General features: G+C 36.4%; 1 protein-coding gene across 2 annotated transcripts in view; it reads right to left on the reverse strand.

Moving 5' to 3' along the window:
• Positions 1-18,720, reverse strand: part of CCSER1 (coiled-coil serine rich protein 1) — a 1,376,611-nt gene that overhangs the window by 710,866 nt on the left and 647,025 nt on the right. For both annotated transcript variants that reach the window (XM_065907287.1, XM_065907286.1), the window contains exon 8: positions 2,669-2,752. In XM_065907287.1, the coding sequence (XP_065763359.1) occupies positions 2,669-2,752 (84 nt within the window). The remainder of the gene's footprint in view (positions 1-2,668; positions 2,753-18,720) is intronic.

Below are 18,720 nucleotides of genomic sequence, written 5' to 3' on the forward strand. Positions count from 1 at the left end.
CATTTTGCCCCCAGGCTCTTTAGTTAGGGCTTCTAACTTCTTTAAACTCCTGAAAATATCAAAGTGTGACTAAATAATTATAAATAATATAAATAATAAAACTTTATTATTAAGTTGAATATAAATTCCTTATTGGTATAATTACATATTAATTTGATTTATAGTGTATATATAGGTAAACTTCTTATGATAATAGCAGTGGTTAAGAAATTAGTAAAGCATAATAAAGCTAAACTAAATTATTACAGATTGTGACTACTATAACAGCATATAGGACACTGGTTTCTAAAATGTTTTCAAATTTATACATCAGCTATTTAAATCTGAAAAGTTAAATTCAATGTCTACTTTGTCAAAATGTCACAAGTTACTTATCAGAATTAGAAATACTAGGACCTAGTATTCAATGGATTCAAGTGGCTTATATTACTTTGATGTGACTGTCACCTTGTCCATGCTCCAAGTCCAGTTCAAATGATGATTTTTAACACTGTTTCTTCTTCCTTAAATTCCTAAGTCAACTAAACACTTTTTTATTTATGCAGGTTTCCTTAAACAAACAATTTTCAAAAGTTAACATTGCCCTCTGGGGAACTATTTAAGATGACTATGTAAACTGCATGGCAAAAAATTAAAATGGTACCTTGACAGTTACCTAAAAAAATTTAGAAGCAAAGGCAATTTTTAGTAATTCAAGTCTAAAAAAAAAAAGCAACACCTGTGTCTCATTTTACTAGATCAACCAACAGAGGACACTTTTGGAAGGAGGGGTACTAAACTAATTCTAGCTATGTGACAAGGGCTCTGGAGGTAATCATTTTCCTTCTCATTTCATTCAACACATAAAGATCTGATTTCTTAAATATTTCTTTCTTTTCAGTGTAGGCGGGGAAAAATGAACACTTTTTTCTCCATTCATTATCCAAAACAAGCATTCTCTGACAAAGTGCTAACATTTTCTGCTGTGTTAAAACTCATAGTTCTCTGCATCCATTCATAAATATCTATTTTTTTCTTAAACTCAAAGCTTGACTACATAATATATAATTATAAGGTTATATATAGCAATGTTTCATGTAATAAAGTTTATATTATAAACAAATTTATAAAAGGTTATTCCCAGTAATGTAAGATATGCTCCTTTTGTCTGTAATGATTTACTGTTTTAAGAAATGCTTAATGCATTTTCTGAAGTGATAATAATAAGCTCATAGGACCGATGATCAGCATTAAACCCAGTCATGAAACCACAATCTAAAGGTCAAGTGTCAGTAAAACTGTCGTCAGTTGTCAAGGGTCAATAAAACAGTCTCTAAATTTGTCTGCTATCTCACTTATTTTGTTGTCAGAAAAGTTCTCAGAAGCGTGATGGTCTATAAAATTGTTTTGTCATTTAATTGTATTTGATAATTACATAATACATCACTGTTAAAGTAGTCAAATCTTAAATCATCATAAAGATCATTACTGACTGGGGTTTGTTTTCTCGATCTTGGATAATAAGTCAGGGTCTCTTATTGTATGTCTTTATTTTACCGGCATTCTTTTTTTTAATTTTTTAATTTTATTTTTTTTATTAGTTGGAGGCTAATTACTTCACAGCATTTCAGTGGGTTTTGTCATACATTGACATGAATCAGCCATAGAGTTACACGTATTCCCCATCCCGATCCCCTCTCCCACCTCCCTCTCCACCCGACTCCTCTGGGTCCTCCCAGTGCACCAGGCCCGAGCACTTGTCTCATGCATCCCACCTGGGCTGGTGATCTGTTTCACTATAGATAATATACATGCTGTTCTTTCGAAACATCCCACCCTCACTTTCTCCAACAGAGTTCAAAAGTCTGTTCTGTACATCTGTGTCTCTTTTTCTGTTTTGCATATAGGGTTATCATTACCATCTTTACTGGCATTCTTAAGAAATCAATTTTTTTTTAAAGTTCTCATTACTTTCTCATTTTTGTTTTGGAGAATTCTTTATTTCTATCTAGATTAAATGTGTTATATTACAAAATACTATTCATATATGTAATACCATATTTGTTGACTGCACATACTTTAAAAAATAATGCCCGCTGCTATTCTTGTTACCTACCAAATGTGCTTCCATGTTATAAACTATGATTAAATACACCTGTGATGTTACATCTTAAAAAAAACAGAAAACATGAACTACAATATCATGTTTGTGTATAGCTTTTAGATAATTGGGGATTTATATGTCTTTATTAACAAAGTCTCATTAGGTTAACAGATGTTTGGTACCCTTCAGTAAAATTTGCTTTTGTCTGCAAAATTATTCAGTACTTTACTTCATATAATGTGACTGTGTCTCTAGGTATGGCAGTATGGACTTAAGTCTTGCACTTTACAAAATAAAATGTGGCCTTAGTCTTCACAGTTTTTGATAGGTACAATTGAAATACCTAATTCTGGGTCAGTAATCTATTTCTGGAATAATATAAAGTTTAATACATATTATCAAACATTCTCTTTTCAGAGCATCAAATCTTCACTATTGTAGGATTATAAAATTTATAATCAAATTGAATCATCAACAGTTTATAAGTCACTAACAATTTTAGTGTTAATAAATAAGCTAAACTGTTTAGAGCAAATAGCCTTGCAAGGAAAATACACCCATGGGACAAATATTGTTCACACTTACCAGTTCTTCCTGAAGCTGGGAAATGAGTTCATCCTTCTCCTTCAGCTGCAGCTTCAGCATTGAGCATTCATCTTTCATTATATCCTATAAAAACATCAAAGAGACAGCATAATAGACTTAGCCCTTTCCCTTCACTCTTGATAAGAAAGGTCAGTTGCACGCAGTGGGAGGTAACTGCATCTGACTAATAAAACAAAGTTCCTCTACAATCCGACGTTTTCCATAATACACTATATGTTTCAAAACAAACTAATGCATTCAAATATATTATGCTATATATGATATATATGCACATTTTTCTGATAGATAACAAAATGGACAAAGGGAAATCGGACTAAGAAAGAAATCAGGGATTCATCCTAAATTCTGTCCTCCTATTCTTGTGCATACATAATCAGTGGGATAAAAATAATTATACTTCAAAAGAGATACTCTATCATTTTTTCCTGTTATGATTAAATATTCTCAAATGAATGGCTGTATCATGGCCTTTATCTTTAATGATAGCTCTATAACATGTTTCCCTTTCATTAGAGCTCTGTCTTTGAGTATTTAACCTCGTCACTCTGCATGAACCCTCAGTAACAGCCTCCATGTATAGAGCACACACACATCTGTGACCTTTATCACTCTACCCTGGAAACTCATTTACAAATACTTGATCTAAACCTATCTTCCAAACTTCAGCTCACAGATACAATTATTTACTGAACATACAATCAACGTCCTATAGATATTCCTACTCAAATTTCATCATCTTCCTATTTCAAAAATTATTTCCATTTATTCCTCCCATTATCTTATTTCTAAAAATAGCCAGAAAAGCATCCCATACTCTCAGCTCATCCACAATCTGATCCCAGTCTGGTACCCAATTCTTTGATCTCAATCTTCTAGGTATTTCTTGGACTCACTCTTTTCTATTTCTCATGGATTTACTCTAGGTATCCATTGCTTCATATATGACTTACTGCATTAAGTCTCTGAACTGGTTCTATGTCTATCACCTTTCCCATCTGCCAGAGAAATTTTTCTAAATGGGAATTAACTACATCATTTCTTAATGTAACAGCTAATCATTTCTTTCAGAGAGAAAAAGAAAAAGTCAAAACTCTTTAGCACAACATATGGTGCCTTTCATTCTCAACTCTTTGCACATTTCTGGAATGGTATGCTTTCACTGCCAACTTTCTTATAACCTGTGCTCATTCCTACAGAATAAAGCTGCAGAACATGGTTTCTTTCATGTCTTCTTGCTTTACACATGCGTATCTCTGGGCTGCGATGCTTCTCTCCCCCACAATTTTCATGACATAGGAAGCATTCCAAACATTATTCCTTACTCTGGGGGGAGCTTTCCCTTGTTGTTTATGTTTCCCTTGAGCATGAAGTCATGTTTCATAGTGTCTAAAGCACACATCATTTCATACGACACTAGACACTTCAAGGACTGTTTGCTCATTTCCCTAACCCACTTGAGCAGATGTTTACCTGAGATGACAAGGAAGAACACAGCTAATGAATTAGAGAAAAGAGTATTTGTTTATTCTAGTTCTTATGGTGCTAATTTCTACTCTTAGTCTAAGCAATACAGAATATACGATTCAAATTTACTAATACCTCTTTTCATTTTCAGACAGCCAGTTGACTGGGAGATGCTAATTATCTCTGTCACTTTTATTTCATAGCGACCCTGTCTCTTCCCAAAATCATGGGCTTTCATAAAACTTACACTCATCATTTTAATATTTATTTTCACAGAGTCTAAATGCTACATGTTATAATGCTAATGGTAAAAAGGCTTAGCCTGCTTGAAAATGCAAAGAAAAAAATTGCAGGCTTACAGGTAGGTAATAAAATCTTGTCTCTTAGAATCAGAGGTATCTAAGGGCAAATTCTGGGTACTTCACTAAACTCTCTTTGTGGCTTCCTGTTCATTAATTAACTTCTTTGAGTTTCATGGACATTATGGTGGAGATTGATAATATGAGACCATAAACTCTGACAAAAACTCTACTGCTTAGTACTTATATTCCCATATTTCCAGTCCTGCCCAATACCTCACTTAAGAAAAACTAACTCCCTTCATAAAATAAAATATTATCACCTTTACTCTAGGAAACAAATATTGAGGTAGAGTTAAGGGTTGTTGTTTTTTTAGGAAACAAATATTGAGGTAGGGTTAAGGGTTGATGTTGTTTAAATGCTAAGTCATATTCAACTTTTTTGCAACCCATGACTGTGGCCCACCAGGCTCCTCTGCCCATGGGATTTCTCAGGCAAGAAAACTGGAGTGGGTTGCCATTTCCTCCTCCAGGGAATCTTTCCCACCCAGAGATTGAACCTGTGTCTCCTGCATTGGCAGATTTTTTACCATTGAGCCAACAGGGAAGCCCTGAAAGTGACAAAGATTTACTAAAAGGTTTAAAAGATATATTAAAGAGTAAAGCTATGTGAAAAGAAAAGAAGAATCGGAATTGGGGAAGGGGAACAGTGGACAATGATTCATACCTGACAAATCCTCTAGCAGCTAAACCAGAAGCTCCAACTCCAAGACTGCCTATGAGAGATCCTTGTGGAAGAAAAGTGGGTGGGTTCACCTCCCACTCCCTGTTCGGTCATTGGTTGGGAGCTAGATCTCAGCTGCTGCTAGTAATCCATTGTCTCACACCATCAGTGTTGAGCTTGACTTCAACTGGAGGCAGTTAGCTAACGACAGGAGTTGCAGCTGGGGAGTGAGTCCTTTATTGAAAGGGAATCTGAGCCTTAGCCTGAATCTACTGTTTTTCGGTTGAATGTTAGCAACAATATTTTTGTATATTAATTGATATTTTGTCAATGAATTCATTTAAAATGAAGATTTACCTATATTGTGGCTGATAGAAATTGTAAACAAAATTATTTTCCAAAAACAAGCTGCCTTTACACAATTCTCTGATTTTTCCCCCCAGCTCTGGAAAGTTTTTTCAAGAAGTTCTTAATCTCACAGCTTTAAATCAAGTAGGTGCTAATATACCATTTGCATTTATCTAAGTAATAACACATATTAAAACACATAAATTTAATTTATCACATGACATCAGAAGCCAAAGACATTATAAAAGTCTTCTCTGTATCAATGACTTTGCAAATGAATCTTGGCCATCTACAGTTCTGTTTTTAGTTGTTATATGTACTTTGGCAAAATTCATAGATGTATCTGTCTAATACACAAGATGAAACCTTTAAACAATAGTTACTTAAATGAAAGCTACTCTCAGATGAATCAAAATTCCCTCAATATTCTCATTATCTGTGCAAAATTCTGGGACATGTTTGATAGGATGTTCTATTCAGTTAGAAATTCTCTTGGTGTGTACAAGTACTAGATTTTAATATTCTTGGTTTTTAAAATAATGCTATTAACATCCATTAACACAGGCTAATGTAACCAATTAACCTTACATTAATTTAAGTGCATATTACTTATGAAAGTATATAACTGAATAATTATGGCATCCTTTGTTTCTCAAGTATAACTGATTCTAGGACTAAAATCAATTCTATATTTCCTAATTCAATAATTATTCATAAATATGGAACTTAGAATATGGTAGATTAAAGGGGTTACAAATCCTTTGCTACTATTCCAAATGAAAGATGGAATCTAACATTCTCTCCTTGGATCTGGGTTGGTCTTATGGCCTTGCTTGACCAGGTGAATACAATGGAAGTAATTCTGTGTGATTCTCAGGACTAGATCGGATTTCAGTTCCCAGGATGCTCTCTTAGAATGCACCTCTCAAGTTCCTCCCTTGTAGAAAGAACACAGCAGTCATGCTAAAAAGTACAAATCACATTTCACTTTCTCTGACAGCCTCTTAAGGACACACCCAGCGTCAGCAGCATCAACTCTCAATCCTGAGACTGAGCCATCTACACACCCAGCCTAGTGAAATCTTTAGACCAAAGCTCTGACCAATATCTCACCATAACTGTCAGAGCTAAATCATTCCCAAATTCCTGACTTATAAAATTGTGAACAAAATAATAGTTTTAAGCCATTAAGTTCTGAGATGATTTGTTATAGAGATCACCAGAACATATGGAAATATTAAATTATTACAATTAGAATTAGTGTAAATTATGACTTGTAGGTGTATAAAATATATACAGCTAATTTTAAAAATATTTTGTGATTTAAAGTATGATCTTTGTGATTAAAGTTATATATACTGTAACTTTCAAATTTATTTCATGTATAATATAAATATATTCTCAGTATTTAACCTACAGGAGAATTAAAAATACAGATGTAATAGTTTCTTAAAAATTATCTTATTTTACTTTTATTTTCTAAATTTGGAAAATTAAAGCCAGATACATGAATATTTGGTTAATTTGCCCCAAATTCATTTAGCTGACTTCAGTCCCATATATTCCTATCATTTATTTTTGCCTGAATTAGAATCACCTCATTGTTTTGAACATGTATGAATAGAAATCAAGTTCCAAGAAATTAAAGGCAAGCAGATACTGTAAATCACATCAGAAATTATCTTATGCTGAAATTAGAAATGCAATTAAAAAATCAAATAACAATTTCTAACTCATGAATCTTCACATAATTCCTCAGGTAAAATTGTAAACATAATTCTTGACTAATATTTACAAAAACATGTAAAAATTGGTACTGAGTCATCATGACTCTCTATTTATAGACTTTTGATCCTTTCTCTGGAGGGCTTTATTTTATGACTTACAAGCTGTTCCCTCATTCTTGTAAGTGGAAAGGTCAAAAGATTAAAAAATAAAGGAAGCAGACAATTCTATCAGAGTAAACAAGGACAGATTGTTATGAACAAGTGAAAACAGAGAAAAAAGAAATAGCAGTATGGTAGGAGAAGACAGAAGGAAAGAGATCAGAAAACAAAAAATATATAATAATTGAGAATGTATTTTGCAGTTCTACCTAAACACCTGACCTCATGTAATCATTATGCTAACTTAGTGTTAAAGCAGCATGTTACCTGCAACAACTGGGTAGCTACTGAAATAAACCAGTGCAGGCATATAATCATCTACACAGAGTTATAACAGAGCCTGCTTTTCAAATCCTGAAAGCAAAGTCAATAAAAACACCACCCTAATTATTTAGTTTAAAATAATTTTTAAAATATCTTATAAGTCATTTCAGTATCAACAACTGCTACATGATGCTACAAAATTTTCTTTTCATAAGCATTCAATTTAAACAGATTCTAGGGGCTTCCATGGTGGTCTAGTGGTTAAGAATCCACCTTGCAATGCAGGGGACATTGGCTTGATCCCTGGTCTTGGAAGACCCCACATGCCACAGGGCAACTAAGCTCGTGTACCAGCTACAGAGCCTGTATTCTGGAGCCCACGAGCAGCAACTACTGAACCCACGTGATGCAACTACTGAAGCCTGTATGCCTAGAGCCTAGGTGCCACAACAAGAGAAGCCACAGCAATGAGAAGCCCTCACACCACAACAAAGAGTAGCCCCTGCTTTCTGCAACTAGAGAAAGCATGCACACAGCAACAAAGACCCAGCACAGCCAGAAGTCAATAAATACTAAATAAATGTATAAATATATATTCTAGATTTGATTTTATAATGTCATTGACTTCAGAGATGAACTAGCATTCCACTGAATATTTACAAAAACATTGTGTTTTTTTAAAAATACTGTTTACATAGCAACACGAAATTTTAAAAAGGCATAAAAGGTGTTCAAAAGATGTTCAAAGTAAGTACCTTAGAAAGTATTTCTAAGCATATAAATCAAATAAGTAAACAGCATTATCCCTTGACATAATGGTATATTGGCTATCTTTTGATTTGGAAGTGTTACTCTTAGGAAATTCTACTTCTTACTGACCCACATCACTCAAGATAATGATAATAATACCTTAAGCTAAGGCCTTCTAATTTATAAAACATGGGCTTCCTTTGTGGTTCAGCTGGTAAAGAATCTGTCTGCAATGAGGGAGACTTGGGTTCGATCCCTGGGTTGGGAAGATCCCCTGGAGAAGGGAAAAGCTACCCACTCCAGTATTCTGGCCTGGAGAATTCCATGGACTGTATAGTCCATGGGTCGTAAAGAGTCGGACACAACTGAGTGACTTTCATTTTCCATGCATACAATCTTGTTTTACTGTCAGAACTTTTGGTGACCAGTTATTGAACAAAATGGTACATTTCCTAGGATAAGCAGGGGGCAGGATAAGCAGGGCTTTGTTCATAAAAATTAAGCAGAGAAGACAATTGTATAAAAGATCAAATTAAATGAAACCATTAATGAATAACACCAAGACTGTTAAGTTGTGTACATTAGTCTCTTTACAGAATACATTGTGTTCTGATAATTTTTGAAATAGTTAAAAACATTAGCCTCCACTGAGAAAGTTGTTATTTTATTAAGCTGGTGAAAGTAATTACATTTTGCATTGTTGAAATTTGCCATTTAATATTGTAATATATTCTTACATAAATGTGATTATGTTATACATAAATTTAATGTACATTTCTCCCTTCATGTTTTTTTGTTAATGACATTACTTGCTGCTTATTTGATACGTATTTTAGACTATGGGAATGATGTTAGACAAAAAGCATTTTGAGCTGTTTGAGTTCAAAATGGGTCCTAAAGCAGTGCAGACAACTCACAACACTACATATGGCCCAGGAACTGCTAAGGAACACACAGTGCAGTGGTGGTTGAAGAATTTTTGCAAAGGAGATGAGACCGTTGAAGATAAGGAGGATAGTGGCCGGCCATCAGAAGTTGGCAATGACCAATAGAGAGCAATCATCAAAGCTGATCCTGTTACAACTACAGGTGAAAAAGCTTGACAAGTGGGTGCCTCATGAGCTGACCACAATAAAAAAAAATAGTTGTTTTGAAGTGTAATCTCATTCTAAGCAACAACAATGAACCATTTTTAGATTGGACTGTAATGTACAACGAAAAGTGGATTTTATACGACAACTGCTGATGATGGCCAGCTCAGTGACTGGTTTGAGAGGAAGTTCCAAAGCACTTCCTAAAGCCAAACTCATATAAAAAGGGTCAAGGTCATTGTTTGGTGGTCTGCTGCCTGTCTGATTACAACTACAACTTTCTGAATCCTGGTAAAACCATTATATCTGAGACTTACGCTCAGTAAATCGATCAGATGCACTGAAAACTGCAGCTGGCCCTGGTCAGCAGAAAGGGCCAAATTCTTCTCCGTGACAACGCCAGACCACATATCACACAGCCGATGCTTCACAAGTTGGGGAACAAAGTTCTACCTCATCTGCCACATTCACCTGACCTCTCAGCAACTGACTACCACTTCCCCAAGCATCTTGACAACTTTTCCAGGGGGAGTATTTCCACAACCAGCAAGATGCAAAAAATGCTTTCCAAGAGTCCACTGAATTCTGAGGCATGGATTTTTATGCTACAGGAATAAGCACACTTATTTCTCATTGGCAAAAATGTGTTGATTGCAATGGTTCTGATTTTGATTAATAAAGATTATTTGAGACTAGTTATAATGATTTAAAATTTATGATCCAAAACCGCAGTTACGTTTGCCCCAACCTAATAAAACAGTTCCATGAGACTATGGCCTTGTCTTTTCCAAGTTGTTAGAGTCTGCTTAGATTTACTTTACTATATTAATAAGAAAAAACTTGAGTTGCATAACTTCTAATATGTAAGATCTTCTACATCTTACATAGTTTTTATTATAGAGTAAATAGAGAATATTAACCTAAGTCATAATCCTTACAAAAAATATTTACTGAAAGTTTTTATTACTCTGTTCTTTGTTTCACACAGTGTTTATGGTGAAAATTAAAAATTAAAAAAACAAACATTTGTATTTCATTTTCTAAAGCCTTCTTAGAATGATAATATTTTGCGGGTAGAAGGATGAAAGCAAATTTCTCAGTATCCTAATGAATTATAATAAGCATGACAAATTAAGTTTCTTGATCTCCTAAACCCATGGGTTTCACCAACATCAATTATGAATTACACTTAAGACATAAATATTTTTACAAACTCACCAACAATGAGCTTCTCAACAAAGGAAGTCAATAAGTGATGATGTTCATTTGTCCTACTGTACTCACTTGGTATGAAATTCTTTGGGAAATCAGTATTTTAAGAGGTCTTGGGATTGTCTGATGCCAGTATTTTTTTTTCTTTCCTCACAGGAGGCAAGCACATTTGTCACATTACACTTAAATTTCTTAAAGAAGGTAAGCAATTGTTTAAGTGACTCTTCCCACAATGTAGACTATACAAGAAAAACAACAACAACAACAACAACAACAAAATGGCTAAAATGTGCCTATAAAAAGTTCCTTTCCATTATGAAGGCATGCTTACTTGTTTTTCATGTTTTAGGAAAGGAGTAGAGGACATCCTATCTCTCAGCATCCTGACCAAACTAAGAGAATTATGTTTGAACATAACTATGAACTTCCCTGGTGGCTCAGATAGTAAAGAATTGGCCTGCAAGGCAGGAGACCTGGGTTCTAGCCCTGGGTTGGGAAGATCCCCTGGAGAAGGAAATGGCAACCCACTCCAGTATTCTTGCCTGGAGAATCCCCACGGACAGTGGGGTCTGGTGAATTACAGTCTATGGGGTCGCACAACTTGTGCGGCTCTTGTGTTGCACAAGACTCTTCGGTCTGAAAGAGTTAGACACAACTCAGTGACTAAGAACACACACGCAGCACATAAACTTTAGTTGCTGGGAAGAAAAAATTATAAAATGCATCGAACACACCCCATTCCTCACCCGTAAGTGCATAGTACAGTTGCTTTGATCGTTTTATTTGAAACGCTATTTTGACTTAGTTCTGAGGTCTTAGCTAGAGGCCAGTTAGCTCCCCTCTTCAATAGCTGAGTAAGACCATACTCCAAACACTTCCTTTATCGGGTGCTCATACTCCAGAGCCATTAGGTAACAGCCCCATCAGGCCAAGTACCAGGCAACTAGAGACAGCCTCCACACCCTAGATTTCTTGAAATTATTCAAATTAGCCAGTCCTTAGGGAGTGTTGGAAACCCTGCCAATCCCGTCCTGCTTGTCGTATATAAACTGCGCTCTTTGGCTCCAATTCACCATTACCAGACCCCCAGAGGGGCGATCTTCTCCATGACTCTGCCTGGCAGCCTTCTCTCACTTGAAAGGCTAAGTTACAAAGAGTTCTGTCTCTCATCTGAGTGTTTGTGTGTCAGATCCAAGGTCCCACTATCAAAAGAATCTTTAAATCTCATAAAACAATGTGGGCAGGAGCTGGCTGCAGGCCTTGGGTACTCTTTTGCCATTCTCCTGGGATAAGGTAGCGGAGATGGCTCTTGGGCCCTGGACATTTACGAGGGCCCAGAAAGAGAAGAAGGACAGTGGGGATAATATTGGGTACTGTCTGGCAATGGATATATATTTTTTTGCACAATAAAGGTAGAGAAAGGTTTTTCAAGTTGTATATAATATTAAAGAGAGTAAAAACTAGAGAGATATCCCTAATATTAGCACATCTCAGAAATGGTACTATCTCATTTTATAGGATGCTGAATTGTGACGATGATAAAGAATACAGAAATAAGTAATATTGTAAGGATTATTTTTTCAAGAATTCTGGCATAATTGTAAAACTCTGGGTAGGAGAACAAAGAGAAGGCTTCAATGTTGAGCTGTACAGGAATCATAGATAATGTGACTCAATTTAACCAGCAGTTTCAGGCAGTCTGGGAGGTCAGAAGACTAAGCTGCAAAAATGCAAGGAACATTAGCTGAAGCTACAGATCACAGCTACAGAACATAAACTAATATTGGGTAGTAAGGAAAGGAGTAAAGATCATGCTCTGTTCTTTTTTAGAGCACCAATGGAGAGTAGGGCTTCCCAAATGGCACCAGTGGTAAAGAATTTGCCTGCTAATGCAGAGATGTGGGTTTGATCCCTGGTAGGGGAACATCCCCTGGAGGAGAGCATGGCAACCCACTCCACTCTTCTTGCCTGGAGAGCCCCATGGGGCAGAGGATCCTGGTGGTCTACAGTCCAGAGCTGCTGCTGCTGCTGCTGCTAAGTCACGTCAGTCGTGTCTGACTCTGTGCAGCCCCATAGACGGCAGCCCACCAGGCTCCCCCATCCCTGGGATTCTCCAGGCAAGAACACTGGAGTGGGTTGCCATTTCCTTCTCCAATGCAGGAAAGTGAAAAGTGAAAGTGAAGTCATGTCCGACTCTTAGTGACCTCATGGGCTGCAGCCTACCAGGCTCCTCCATCCATGGGATTTTCCAGGCAAGAGTACTAGAGTGGGGTGCCATTGCCTGCTCCATACAGTCCATAGAGTAGCAAAGAATTAGGCACAGCTGAAGTGACTTAGCATGCATATATGCAGTGGACAGTAACAGCATAGAGTAGTATCTTCAATTACTCTTTATATGTACATTGTAAAATGGGAGTCTTTAAGACATGAATTTGAGAAAAGAAGCAGTTTTGACTTACAGAGTATATATAATTTCCAATGGTTGCTTATGTACTGAATGCCTGCCTACTACACCAATTGCATAATTAACTTGCATCAGAAAAACTAGAAAAGATTTTGTAAATTAAGGGAAGATTTAGATTATCATTAAGCAACAATATATTATCTCAAAAGCTATTGTCTACTACAACACAAAACTTACAAATCTATCAGTGTTTTTTCATATTACCTCTTGTTTCATATTACCTCTTGAGTCTTTGTTGTGTCACAATTTAGCCATGTGACCCTGATAAATCAATTACTAATAATAGAATTAGGGGTTTCCCTGACAATGCAGGAGATGCAAGGATGCCAGTTCAATCTCTGGCTTGGGAAGATCCCCTGGAATAGGAGATAGCAACTCAAAACTATAATTTGTCGAAATTAAGAGACTATTTTAATAATCCAGGGAAGAAATCATTAGAATTTAAACTAAGATGGGGCTGTAGGAGTGGATTTGAAGCTATACAAAAGGTGGACTCTACTGTATGTGTGTGGAGTGAAAGGGAAAGATGAGAATGGGGAGACAAAGATGACATTATGTTTCTGGAAGGTCTACTCAGAGAATGTAAGTATGGCTCATTCTTGTTAAGAGCAAATACAATTTGAGGTGGGAGAACTTATGATGAAGAAAAGACACTAAGTTTAATTTTAAGGTCTCTTGTACATCCAACTGAAGAAATACAGCATGAGCTGGCTATGTAACAATGCAAGGCTATGAAGAAATACAACTTATTGGCTGTGCATGGGTTCCAAAGAGAGAGACCTGGTCAAGAGATGAAATTTGGAAATCACTAGTATATTGATGAGCTATTTCAAATCCTGAAAGATGATGCTGTGAAAGTGCTGCACTCAATATACCAGCAAATTTGGAAAACTCAGCAGTGGCCACAGGACTGGAAAAGGTCAGTTTTCATTCCAATCCCTACGAAAGGCAATGCCAAAGAATGCTTGAAATACCGCACAATTGTACTCATCTCACACGCCAGTAAAGTAAGGCTCAAAATTCTCCAAGGCAGTTCAGCAATATGTGAACCATGAAATTCCAGATGTTCAAGCTGGATTTAGAAAATGCAGAGAAACCAGAGATCAAATTGCCAACATCCACTGGATCATATACAAAGCAAGAGAGTTCCAGAAAAACACCTATCTCTGCTTTATTGACTATGCCAAAGACTTTGACTGTGTGGATCACAACAAACTGTGGAAAATTCTGAAGGTGATGGGAATACCAGACCACCTGACTGTCTCTTGATAAACCTGTATGCAGGTCAAGAAGCAACAGTTAGAACTGGACATGGAACAACAGACTGATCCAAATAGGGAAAGGAATATGTCAAGGCTGTATATTGTCACTTTGTATATTTAACTTATATGCAGACAACACCACCCTTATGGCACAAAGTGAAGAGGAACTAAAGAGCCTCTTGATGAAAGTGAAAGAGGAGAGCGAAAATGTTGGCTTAAAGCTCAACATTCAGAAAACTAAGATCATGGCATCTGGGCCCATCACTTCATGGCACATAGATGGGGAAACAGTGGAAACAGTTTCAGACTTTATTTTTGGGGCTCCAAAATCACTGCATATGGTGATTGCAGCCATGAAATTAAAAGTCGCTTACTCCTTGGAAGGAAAGTTATGACCAACCTAGATAGCATATTTAAAAGGAGAGACATAACTTTGCCAACAAAGGTCCATCTGGTCAAGGCTATGGCTTTTCCAGTGGTCATGTATGGATGTGAGAGTTGGACTGTGCAGAAAGCTGACCACCGAAGAATTGATGCTTTTGAACTGTGGAGTTGGAGAAGACTCTTGAGAGTCCCTTGGACTGCAAGGACATCCAACCAGTCCATTTGATAGGAGATCAGTCCTGGGTGTTCACTGGAAGAACTGATGCTGAAGCTGAAACTCCAATACTTTGTCCACCTCATGTGAAGAGGTGACTCATTAGAAAAGACCCTGATGCTGGGAGGGATTGGGAACAGAAGGAGAAGGGGACAACAGAGCATGAGATGGCTGGATGGTATCACTGACTTGATGCTCATGGGTTTGAGTAGAGTCTGGGAGTTGGTGATGGACAGGAGACCTGGCGTGCTGCGATTCATGGGATCACAGAGTTGGACATGACTGAGCGACTGAACTGAACTGAACATATTGATGTAGTGGAAAATCAATAATTGAGAGAGGAAAAGAAATGATTGTGAAGAAAACTGTAAATGAAGAAAGCGTGGTGGCATAACAGACCTGGCAGGAAATACGTTTTAGAAAGAGAAGGTGGTCAATGATGTTGAATGCAACAAAGATGAAGTGAATTAAGGGCTTATCAAAAATATCAGTCACCATGGATATTTAACAAATCAGTCTCAGGTGGTGTGTTAGAAGCAGACTTTAGACTACAGTGGACTCAGAAGCAAACTGAAGATGAGGGAGAAATAAGGAGTTACCAATTACACACTTGCAAAATCAAAGCTTCTTCTAAGAATGAAGTACAGTAGCTAATAGGATTGAGATGTGCTGTGCATGTACATTACATGAAAACATTGAACAGGTAAAAAGACTAATGAGAAGGATGCGGTAAGAACAGAGAAGTTAAACAAATACAGGTGAAAGAGGGAATAACTATGAGTGGAAAAACCTTCAAGAGCTAAGGAATGAGATCCAGTACATAGGAGGAGAAACTAGCTATCTGTAGGCAGAGAAGTACCTATGAACAGAAGGAAATGAAATAACCTTTTCTTGACGATGCTTTGATAATAAAAAAAGATCCTCTTTGTAAACAACTTGAATCATGTAACAGGTTGATAAAAACTGAATGTGTCCCCTTAAAGTTCATATATTGAAATACTAACCTCTACTATTAGAAACAGAGTCACTGCAGATATAACTGGCTAAGAAACACTCGAACAGAATAGGCCCCTAATGCAATAAGACCGGTGTATTTACTAAAAGGAGAGAATTGGACTCAGAATAATGCACAAGAAAGGAACACCATGTGAAGACTGAAACTATGCTGTCACAGAACAAGAAACTACCAATAACTGGGAGAGAGACCTGGGGCAGATCCTTCCTTAGCGCCTTCAAAGGGAGCACAGTTCTGCTGACATCCTGATCTCTGGACTCTGAGACAATAAATCTCTGTCATTTAAGCTACTCAGTTTGTGGTACTTTTTACAGCAGCCCTATAAAACTAACACACAGATATAACATAATTTTCAAATACCGGACCTTCTTATAGATTATATGTAATTGAATTGATACACGATTTTCTAATAATTACTAAATGAACAAATAAAAAGGACAGAAAAGAGAGTACATACACCATGACCTTTTTCTACTATGTCTCCTACCCTTAAAACACTTTCAAGTGCCTATTTTTATTTCTAACCTAAGGTTATTATGCTAATATGGGCTTCTCTGCATATCTAATGTAGCAGAAGTTCTTTATTCCTTTGCATTATAATCATAAAGCATTCTCATACTTGCATATTGAGTCACTATCTGATTCTTGAGCATGGGAAGAGGCGCAGGCATCCACTGAAGTCTATGTGTGTAGTGGTATTTTTGCCTTTATGCCTGACTCACCTACTCATTCAGACAAGCTCCAGAGGCTTCTGTCATGTCTTATGTGCAGATGCCAGGGTAGTCACAACCACACAGTTAGAAACAGCACCGCATTCTACCAACTCAACATTGATCAAAATTTCTAGACAAGTCAGTTTCATCAAAGTCACTCAACTGATAACCAGTATGTGATAAAGTTCATGGAGACATACAATTGTTCAAATTCTTTTTCACATGTAATCAAAATATGGTAAGAAAATAATGAACTCCAGGCATGGGAGAAAATGTGAATAAATGCCCTGATATTAAAACCCCATCCTCACTCCATCCCAGCCCTGCTAGTTAAAGAAAAACATCCTTTAAGACTGAATATAAGCAGTCATGCCATACAAACCCAACATTATAATGCTGAAATACTGAAGGCAACATAAGTATACAATTGAAGAATTCTTACTAAACAATGGTAAATCAATGAAATATTACGCATTTTTTAAAATGATGGTTACAAAATCTATGGAATGCCATGAAAAATACACATTTTAAAATAGAATTCTAAATTAAATATATACTTATCAAAAATCTGAAAATACACAAAATTATGACATTCATTTTATTAGAGTTGTTTTGTTAGGGATTTTGTGTGATTTTCATTAATGTGTTTGAAGTGTTAAAGGTGCAATATCTTAGAAAAAATACATGAAAATAAAAATATTTATTGAAACATATTTAGAAATCATGTAACCTACTGGATCTATGACAAATGTGGTGTGATCTCAGAGTAATATTGTGTTCAAAAGAAACTTGCAGCACTAAAAAAACTCGCAGCAACTAGACCTGAATTTTCTACTTCTTATGATAGTAACTTTAAGAAGCATAGTTCTCAAGACAATATAATTTGAGTTACACTTTTATCAAGAAAAAGCAGTGCTTATACTTTAAAGAGGACTACATGAAAATAGTCTAATAAATGTATTCACTCAGGAGGCCATGAATTATCTCCCTTTCCCCACCAATATATAAAACCAAAAACTGAGGAAAATTTAAAGGAAAGAAAAACTATAAAAAGAAGCACCTAACATGTACTTTGTTGTAATTTTATGTCAGGCACTTTGGATAAATCATCTGATTTTAATTAGGTCACATCCAATTATTTGCAACACTATGGACTGGAGCAGGCCGGCTTTCCTATAGTCCACAACCTCCTAGAGTTTGCTCAAGTTCATGCCCATTGAGTTGGTGATGCTATCTAACCATCTCATTCTCTGCCACCTGCTTCTCTTGCTTTCAAGCTTTCCCAGCATCAGGGTCTTTTCCAATGAGTTGGCTCTTTGCATTAGGTGGCCAAATATTGGAGCTTCGGCTTCAGCATCAGTCCTTCCAATGAATATTCAGGGTTGTTTTCTTTTAGGATTGATGGGTTTGATGTCCTTGCTGTCCAAAGGACTCTCAAGAGTCTTCTCCAACACTACAGTTAGAAAACATCAGTTCTTTGGGGCTCAGCTTTCTTTACAGTTCAACACATACATTCGTACATGACCACTGGAAAAAACATAGCTTTGACTAGATAGACCTTGGTGGGCAAAGTGATGTCTCTGCTTTTTGATAAGTTGTCTGAGTTTGCCATAGCTTTTCTTCCAAGGAGCAAGTGTCTTTTAATTTCATGGCTGCAGTCACCATTCACAGTGATTTTGGAGTCCAAGAAAATAAAATCTGTCATTGTTTTCACTTTTCCCCCCATTTATTTGCCATGAAGTGATGGGACATCACTAAATTAAATCTCTTATGATTATACAATGAAAGTGAAAAATAGATTCAAGGGATTACATTGGAGAGACAGAAAGGCTGAAGAACTATGGATGGAGGTTTGGGACATTGACAGGAGGCAGTGATCAAAACCAATCTCAAGAAAAAGAAATGCAAAAAGGCAAAATGGTTGTCTAAGGAGACCTTACA

Source organism: Muntiacus reevesi, chromosome 16 (assembly GCF_963930625.1).
Source record: "Muntiacus reevesi chromosome 16, mMunRee1.1, whole genome shotgun sequence".
Classification (NCBI taxonomy): domain Eukaryota; kingdom Metazoa; phylum Chordata; class Mammalia; order Artiodactyla; family Cervidae; genus Muntiacus; species Muntiacus reevesi.